Source organism: Amblyomma americanum, chromosome 3, assembly GCF_052857255.1.
Source record: "Amblyomma americanum isolate KBUSLIRL-KWMA chromosome 3, ASM5285725v1, whole genome shotgun sequence".
Lineage (NCBI taxonomy): Eukaryota > Metazoa > Arthropoda > Arachnida > Ixodida > Ixodidae > Amblyomma > Amblyomma americanum.
The window spans coordinates 179,839,079-179,848,653 of NC_135499.1; the positions used below are offsets into that span (position 1 = coordinate 179,839,079).

At 44.6% G+C, this 9,575-nt stretch overlaps 1 protein-coding gene across 1 annotated transcript; it reads left to right on the plus strand.

Moving 5' to 3' along the window:
* Positions 1-1,629: 1,629 nt before the first annotated feature.
* LOC144123509 (cuticle protein 10.9-like) lies at positions 1,630-7,335 on the plus strand. The gene is made up of 4 exons (XM_077656325.1): positions 1,630-1,747; positions 1,857-2,093; positions 2,177-2,248; positions 6,819-7,335. The coding sequence occupies exons 2-4, from the start codon at positions 2,082-2,084 to the stop codon at positions 7,203-7,205; spliced, it is 471 nt and encodes a 156-aa protein (XP_077512451.1). The 5' UTR covers positions 1,630-1,747; positions 1,857-2,081; the 3' UTR covers positions 7,206-7,335.
* The last annotated feature ends 2,240 nt before the right edge of the window (positions 7,336-9,575 follow it).

The following is a 9,575-nucleotide window of genomic DNA, read 5'->3' on the forward strand; positions in this document are numbered from 1 at the left end:
GCCCTAGGAAGGGTTATATTACAGCGCAGCTGTTAAGCTCCAGTTCCCTGGGTTGAGCGTCGGTGTTGTGAGCCGTCGGCGTGACCAGAGGGTGGCTACGGGTTGTTACCGTGGAAGGAGGAGCGTATGGCGAGAGCGGAGCAATGTGGTACGCTGCCTCTGCAGCGTGTGCTGCGGAGCGAGCCTCCCGAGGACGGCCACAACGACGACGACGCCACCCGCCTGGAGCGGCGAACTAGAGAGCAGTGCTAGGCGAGAGCTGCTCCTCAAGAGTGGCACTCAGAACATCGCGAAATGAAGCCGCTTCACCGACTGCGCCTAAAATATGCGTTACAGATTATGGTAACCGTTCAGTGAGTTTTCTCAAATGAAATCACACAATCCTTCAGGACTGAAATTGAATTGCCAAGGCAAAAAGTGGCACTGTGATTTTACTGTCAGTGTTGCTATTTCCAATGCTTTTTTTTTTATTTTCCGCTGACACCGCTGCAGGAGGAGCAGCGGTCTCCACTTCATTTGCTACCTTATTCAGGTACCACTTGTAGTAGTTTGCTTGAATACAAACTATGAGGGCGACAATGAGCAGCTTTAAGGTGCTTTTTTGTGTTAACGTTAAAAGCGTAGGAAATTTTAATTGATCACCGTGAACTTGATTTAACGATTATATCGCACAAGACGCTTTCAAATTTCGGTTCAAAACGCTCAGAAAAATGTACCTATTTTGAGCGTCCAAGATAACATGAAATTCTTGGAACATGTTTTTTCCACAAGACACGATGTCGTTCTTTCGGGTTCAACACTCCTATGAGCAATCAGTGCAAGGAAAGCTATATTTTGCGTGATATTAGCAAAGCTACATTGCTTTCTATAGTGGAATGTCGAACTAGCTTGACGGTACTCTCCTTTCTGCATACCTTACATTGCAAGCTTCACATTTTTTGTGTTATATTTCCTGATACCTTCCGCTGGTAAAATAACAATAAGAATGTTCACCAGGAAAAATGAGAAGGCGACTTCATCCTTTTGGAACGCACAAGAGAGTCACGTCTTTACTCACAATTCTTTTTTTGTTCGCCGCCAAAGCTGCGGGTACCGAGTGGTCATTGTCCACGTGGTGTTCCCACTGAGTTGCTTCTGCGCGCCAGAAAGAAGTGAGCCAAGGAACTGTTTTATTGTTGCTAAATATCAGTCGCTACCTTCCCACTCCTGTGACCCACTGCATCGCCAATCAGAATAAAATGTCACCCAAGGAAAGACATCCGTCGCCATATTCCTGTCTCGTCCAGCAACACATGCCTTCAGCTCGATAGTGATCGGTGGCCTACCCATCGAATACTAAAGGCCTCACGCGGATAACCAATTAATATTTCTTCGCCACGCTAGTCCACTCGAAGGCTCCAAGTTGTCTTTTTTTATCCTCGTTGCCTGATAGGGATTGGTCGTGCCGACGGAGAAAATCCTGAGCGTCCTCTGATTTGAAAGTCTAATGCCCGCACGAGCCTGGCTCTTACGAGTTCCAGACGCTCGGAATGCGACGACTTGTAAGGAAGGGGGGCTTCTCCGCATCAGTCGGCGAGGAGGAGGAGAATCTCCAGCTCACCGTTAGCACATCGCAGTATTGTCGTCAAACGCGGGCGCGTGATACATTAGATCCACCTCAAGCGAGCGAACGTCAAGGACGGTTATTGCGCCCGTGTCCCGATAGATGCCGAGAAAAAAAATTTCGGCGCACTCGTTCAAGGACGCGGTAAGGAAACAAGCGCGCCCCTCATTTCAGGCAAGAGGAGCTAAACAATTCGTTCGTTTTTAAACAGTCCCTTACTTTTTTTTGTTCTTGTTGATACGCCTCTTTCCAGCTGTTGCTTACGCTTTCCCTTCGCTTCACTCACCCTCTCCGCATCAAGTGCCTACACTTGCGCCGGCGTCATCTCAGCCTGTCCTCGACATGATATCACCACTGGTGAGGTGCGAATGAACATTACTGGCAGCGACTGACCAGTCTTCTCAGTGTCCACCGGCAAAGCCAAGCCGCGGCGTTTGCTCGTATTCGGGATACCTAGAATTCGGCCAAGTGAAGAAGGATGCTCGCAAGGGTGAGTTTTCACGGCCTGTGTTCGCTGGCAGGGCTTTTGAGCTGTATGCGCGCAGAGCGAGAAAATGGCACGTCCACAAGTAGATTCTTGCTGTGTGCGCAGTGACAGCTGCTCTGGGTCAGTGTCACGTCGTCAGGAGGGCAGCGGAAGACAATGTAAGTTGCTTTTTTTCTGTGCTCTTGCACGTGCAGTAGCTGCTTGTTCTTGAATTAAGATGCAGCATTTTGTAGATTTTCTTTTCCACTGCCAGCTTTGTACACGTATTTTTTTTTTAAAATGAATGTTTCCCTTTACTAACGAATTCGGGCTGAAGCCTAAACGTACGGAGCATTGGTCGTGTAGGAAAAGTCGTCGAGATGCCCGATGTAGAGCTTGTGAAGCCAGGACGTGATATGCTTGCTCAAAACATATTTAGCCAAATTGACAGCGTTAACTTTAAGAAGGCGACTGAGTGATGTTTATCGAATGAGGAAAGTTCAGATAGCTAAGTGTGGTACAATATTGAACGTCTAGCGTTTAACTTAATTTACCTTTCATACGGCTTTCGGGGACGCTAAGGCGAACGTAGATCTTGGCAGCACGACCGAAAAAAACATGGTAGCACTCCTGAAAAGGGGATATAAATAATTGCATGCGATTTCTGCCTTCGCAAAAACATGAAAATGTTTTGTTATACACGAGAAACTGTTCTGGAAGGTTTTGTCATATTTTAAATTTTGAGGTGAAAAAAACACCGGGTTCAGTTTAAGCTTGAATGTTTTACATAATTCCCGGCACCGCTTTAAACCAAATGCCATTCACACCACAACAAAGTTTTGAGCGGTTTAGAATTGTTTTAAGCCGAGCACCTCCGACTGGAAGAGCTAGTTGTTTAACTTTGTTGCTCAGGTCATTCCGCATTTTCTGCATGTAAAACAAAGAAAAACGCATTGCATGGTTTTTGTACAAGTACAAAAACACGCTACGATATGTATTATCAAGGACAAAAGTTTTCGGGATGCGAGTTTTTGCAAAAACCTTTATTGTCTCTCCACCTCGTTATTAGTCGCCTGACATTCTATCATGGTATTAAAGGCCTAAATTCTCCTTCTTCGGGTAAAAATATCAGGCGACTGGGTTGCAAGGTGGAGCTTAAATAAACGTTTTTCCAAGAACTCGCGTACCCCAAACTGTTGCCTCCGATAGTGCCTTTAAGCGGAATGCTTTAAGTTGTAAGTGAATAAGTTTGAAAGGAAACAGTGGTTAGAATGACTGTGCGAAGTGTTCTGGTCGCTGTGCAGACGATGTGCGCCTGAATGGCTTCAAGGAGAGAAGTTCAGGTTACTGCGTCTGTTAGGCTTCTTTAGCTCCAGTTACATGTTGTCAGGAAGAGTTGATTATAGCTTTGATCGGTTGATCTATGCTTAAGACGCAATTTAAAAAGAACGAAATGAGCAGCGCAAAGGGAAATTTTTGCTTACTGTTCTTGTTCTTTGCATCTTGAAACTAACAGCCCATGAATAATTCTCGGTGTTCAAGACTAGAGACTAGAAAATCGATTAATAGGATGCAAGCTCAGCATTCTAACTTGCCAGAGCTGAATGGCAGCGGCAATGTATTGTTGAAGTTAAGGGCTTGTTTTAATTTATGCTGTTGAAAGGTTCGTCAGCTATCAGCAGAAAGGCGGCCTTTTTGCCATTCGTGTCCAACAGTGCGTTTTTTGGCTTTGGTCGGGCACATGATTTCAGCTAAAGAGTAAGTGTAGCTTAAGTAAGAACAAATTCCTCGTGCATGATACCGATGTTAGAACAGACATATTTTGTGACGTATTGCTCCATTAGTCAAATTTCTGGCAGGCAGGCGGGCAGGCAAGGACACATGCAGGCAGGCGGGTGGGTCGGCGGGCAGGCAGGCACAAACCAAGAAAGAAACAAAAACAAACAATCAAACCTACAAGCGAAAGAAAACAAAGAAAGAAGCAAAAAGGAGCAAAAACTAAAATCAAGCCTACAACGAACGAAAAAACAAATTTTTGTAATTATGCCTGAAAACATAAGCTTATGTTTTTTCGCATAATTACAATCACGGTTAAATGACCAGAAGGCTAAAATAGGACGTCAGTGCTGGGTAAGAGATACAGTAGGCAACGCCCATTGTAAAGGATGACATTTTGTCATTGAAGGCAACATTGAAAATCAATTTATGCTGTTTTTTTTTTACTTCAAATATTGAATTATTATTTTTGTTCTCATTCATATTGTTCTGTATATGAATAAAAATATATGCGTGCTCGGACTCGCCAATACACGCCATGACCGCCCGAAGGAATGCCAATGGGGACAAGAGAAGCAAGGGGCGAGAAACATCACAACATATTTACAAAATTTGGATTCCTGCCATATCGATTAACGGTGAAAACTCTATCGCTTGCGCCAAAATCAAAATTTTCTTTTTTCACGCTCGCGCACATGCGAGCAGAGAAAAATTCTGGGACAGAGTTAATCTCATGTCAAAGTTTTAATGTGAAAGAGATGTTTTAGGGTATGTTCTAGTTCTGAATACTTTCTTTCTAAGGGCTTCAAGGGTTGGCATTTCTAGTAAAGGCTTATCTGCTTTATGTCGATAAGCTAACACACTGTAAATACGAAATTATTAATTTTCAGGAGGCTTTTTTTGCAAGAGTTTAAGGATGCCATGACTGAGCCGCACCAACCTTCTTGATCTTAAGTATAGTTTGCTTAGTTACCTATGTTTCAGCAGATTGCTGTTGGGGTTCTAGGATAAATGTATCCATGCTTTCCTTGCATCAGGAGAGGAGGGGCAGAGGCGGATTAGGAGCAGGAGAAAGGGGAGGAGGAAGAGGAGGAGGAAAGGCGGGGAGGTCAACTGGTAGATGAAACCAGTGCTACCCTGCACTGGGGGAAAAAGTTGAGGGAATATAAAGATGAGGGAGAAAAGAGAGTGATAAGAAAAAGCACAAGGCGAAAAAGCTTCGACAAAGTCACAGCCTGTCGTGCCCTTACTGGAATGTAAGCTGTTCTGCTTTAAGTAGGTTTATAAATGTGCAAAATTTGGAAAGTCGGTCGACGTAGCTTCATCAATGAGAAAGACTCTCGCTAGAACCAACTGGAATGCTCTTGTAAAACTAAACACCCCAACGATCTTTTCACTTACTACCTGCATCTGCCTTCCGTCACACGTCGTAGTGCAATTTTTTAAGCAGACAAAAATGAAACTTAAGGAAGCCTACATTCTCACTTGTACATCAGTATGCCAGTCAGGTTGCCGCTTTTATTATAGACACAATTTCCTAAAACTTCTCTCTGCCTGAAGGATATTTAATGAAGCAGCCATTAGATTTCAAAGCCGCTTTATCACCTTAGGGACAACGTCTTGCCTGACGTTTTGAAAAGTAACTTCGTGAGAAGGTACAGTTTTCTAATGTGGAACCATGACTAAATTCTGACACTTTCCGCTATTCTCGCTGCCATAAGATGGTAGCACTAGATATGTTAGAACTTCTGATATTTGCGTGAGCTGCGAAGCTTTGCTTTAACAAGCTGATATGCTTTCTTGTCTACAGGGCTTTAGCGGGAAAATTTAGGCATTTTTTTAAAGCAGGCTTTTTGATATTAAATGATTCTTCCTCGATCAGAGCAATGACATTGAGTAACGTCAGAAAACATGTGAGATGCGAGAGATATTTATTTCAAGAATATTTGAATAACATTGGCTAATTATTGTTTAAATTTACGCAGCAAATTGCTTGCTTGCAATTAGAGAATATTACCTAGAAATTAGGGCAACAATTTTTAATTACAATACGGGGTAATATTTAATTGACTTTGGCACCACTACGCTAGGAATTTCGACCGTCTAGACGCATCGAAGGGGTGGCGGCGGCTGCGGAGCCCTAATAGTCAAGCCCACGGGAGTGACGTAGCGCAGAGCCGATGCGCCACACTCCTATCGCTCTTGCCATCTGGCTCAAGCAGTGGGATGCGTCGCGTTCGAGCATGCTGTATGTAGACAGGTGGCGCTGCGTACGCTCGCTTTGCGGACGGCGAGCCCCTTCAATGCATCTGGACCATCGAAATTCTCCTGTCCATTGCGAGGAAGGCAATTACGGCTGTCTGTAATTGTGCAAATTCAACAAAGTGCTTAAATGCTAAACTTATTAGTTGATCGGCACGTTTTAATTAATTATCCTTGTAAAAAAACGTATCTCACACGTTTTATAACGTCCGCCGACGCCGTCGCTATGATCGGCAAAGAATCATTATTTTATCTAAAAAGCGTATTTTTGAAAATTATTTAGCTTTCTTTCGAACGCCCTGCATATTCACATTGTGATGATAGAATGCAGAATCAAGCACCTAGAATCACTTATTACGTATGCATGAGGAATGCTTCGGCTAGTCGCTCATTTTTAACCAAGAGTTTGACAGCCCATAGCCTCACTCACGTACCTGTTTGTCCTCAAATTCAAAACCCAGTAGGAAGGGAGTGCAGTGAGCCGGCATGGACTGATTTTTAAATAATTGTTCAAAATTGTTTTCCTCAATTCTTTGCCCTTTACGGGATTTATTTTATTTGCCGTATGTTGGGCTTGGTCAAGCGTCAAGTGATCTAAAGTTTCACGTGCAAGCGCAAGCGCTGTGATCGTTCGTGAAAAAAAAAAAAGTGTTTCTTTATGCTCTGCCTGTTTAACGTCGTTCGTATTGTGCTTGAAACCTGCTCACAAAGGACCCAGATTTGCCGTACTCTGTCAACTACGACCACACGGATGAGCACGGAACCCGCATCTACCGGCTGGAGATAACGGACGCGGACAACGTGCGAATGGGCACCTACGGATACATGGACGCCAAGGGGCTGTACCGGCAGGTGCACTACTTTGCCGACGCTACTGGCTTCCACGTGTACGTGTGCACCAACGAGCCTGGCACGGAGACTTCGTACCCGGCCGACGCCGTTATCCACATGCACCACTGGGAGAAGGTCGACCCGGACTCGACGCTGGGGAAGCTGCTGGCAAAGTTGCCGCCAGTGACGCCACCGACGACCGGTTCCGCTGAAGAGAGCAGGAAAAAGCGCAAGGCGGCGGCTGGCCAGAGCAAAGAGTCCAGCTAGATAGACATTGCCAAAGTGACAAACGAGTGCCACATTTGTTGCGCCTGAGCAGATTGCAGTGACGTCATGGAAGTGAACGTATGGGCACACCAGCCATGCAGTTTATCCACTGAACCTGTCCTTGAGGCAAGTAGCCTGCCGAGCATTTCCGTAGAGACATTAAAATGTGCTGTCCGGAAACCAGCGTTTATGGTTTTCCGGACAGCACATTTCCATGTCTCTATGAGTGTGCCCATACGTTCTCTTCCATGACGTCACTGTAAGCTGCTCAGGCACAACAAAAAGTATGTTATTGCGCATGTCATCATGACGACACGTGCAAGCTCTTAGCAAAAACCGGGGCTGCATTAGTGACCGGTACCACAAAGCTAACTGGTGGTAGTAGATGCAGCGCTTCTTAATGTTTTTTTTTGGGGGGGGGGGGAGGGGGGGACTTCAGCCATTAATGTGAAGGCGAGTTACCGTAGGCTACAGCAAAACCCTAAAGGCTAGCGATGTGTAAAATATAGACAATATCTCTTTCCTCAAGTGTTCAAGTCCGTGGATACTGAAATCCTCTTCCTGCCAGGGGCGCTTTCCGTAGTTGCTGAGAGCTCTTGATTATAACTTTTTAGACAGGAAACGAACTCACTGAACTACTAAGTTAATTAAGTCCCTGCGTCAGGTATTTCTGAAGCAGCACACCTGAAGAGGCCTCCGAACCGTTGTGTTCTTTTGTTCCCAACTCCCACGTCGAAGGGCCACGAGACTCGTGTGTTTGCGCCGAAATTGCCTGCACTGTCTTCTAGCTCACCACCACAGTTGGTATATGCTATTCTTGCTAATTGTATTGTTTATAACATTTTCTCTCTGACATTTTTCGTTAAGCGAAAGTGTCACGGTTGTGTGGATCATTCTCCAATGTTTTTCAGTGCTACGATGCTTTTGGTCTTTATTCGTACTAATTTGTTCCAACGGAGGCTCGTTGGGACGAGGGTGACCTGCCAGTCCTTAACGCATATATTCGGGGAGACCTTTTGTGTTCAGGCGAGGGCTCTCGACACAGCCGGTGTCAGTTGCGTTCCCCCTTCACGCAAGAAAGCTTCACGGGGTCTTTTAATGCGCTAAGTGCCCCAAAGATGCCAAGTCAATGCGTGAGAAAAGGGCTTAAATTAAAGAACAAGATAAAGTTGAATTGGATGTTTGCCAAGCCCAAAAATGTTGCCTGTGATGAGAGTTTTGCAACAAGTGCTCTGGAGTTTTTCGAGGTTGAAGGGGGAATAAGAAACTTTCGTACAGGTTATGTGGGCGTTGCCTTCATCAGGGACGTTATGAGCATGCAAGGCGACCGTGGAAGGTGCGTCGTATGGAGCTAGGTGGATGAAAATTATATTTTGTAGCAAGATGTCGCCCTCATCATTAGCCGTTATGTGAATACAACACGTCACGGGTTCTCCCTAAACACATGAAATCATATAACTGGAAGAAGTTTCAAAAGTGAGGCAAAAACTATCCCTTTTCTATTTGACACTTTTTCACTAAGCAGGAACAATTAATTATGTCCCACTTAGTTGTCACTCGTGAAAGTTGCTTCATTTGCGTCTGTCTTGGGGAAGACTGGCAGTTACAGGCTGTGCGAAGTGCCTCTGCGACCGATAAGGTACAGAAAACTCTTAAATGCAAGGTATTGAATCTCATTTGTGTAAGGTCACACGAAATACTGGCGTGTTGTGGATGCTGTGTGTTCCTGATTGCCTGATTGCGATTTTTTATTTACGGTCATCGCAAGCAAAAGCAATCACGCAACTTTAGCGAAACCTTGAACATTACGTCATGCTGAAACGGTGTTAATGCTGGCAGGCGAAGTCATGATCTATAAACTTCGCTTATGTAAGACCAGAGGAACTGGGCTTGGAGTTTTCGGCAACCTCCTGTTAGTAATAGACTTGGAGGCTTTGCTCTAAAACGAATATTTTGACGAAACACCGGTTTCGGGCATTATATTAAGCCTGCGAGAAAAGTAGGCATGCCTGTTTCTACATTTTGTTCTCTATAGTTGCCAGCTCGCATACGTTGACGTGAAGTGTTCCTGTGTGTGATACCATACAATGGCCTGTACTAGTATGCATGTTAAGCAAGCAAGCAGGCAATTTTATTGTCCTTTTTTTGTGATCGCCAAGTACGAATTTATTTCTTGTTGAACAGAATCCGTTTAGTGCATGTGATCTCATTGTTTTGTTTAGTGTCCAATGTGTTTAGTGTAATGCTAACCGTCGCAGTTTTCCTCTTTTAAGCCTTGCTTCTTGGCAGTGTGAACGTTGCTGAAATGTGCTGCTGAAGTGAATATTCATTATTTCTTAAAGGGAAAGGCTTTGTTCCTCTTTGTTTCAG

Coding starts and splice junctions, on each gene's coding strand:
- LOC144123509 (XM_077656325.1), top strand. Junction 2,249..6,818: donor GGAGGGCAGCGGAAGACAAT/GTAAGTTGCTTT, acceptor CTGCTCACAAAG/GACCCAGATTTGCCGTACTC.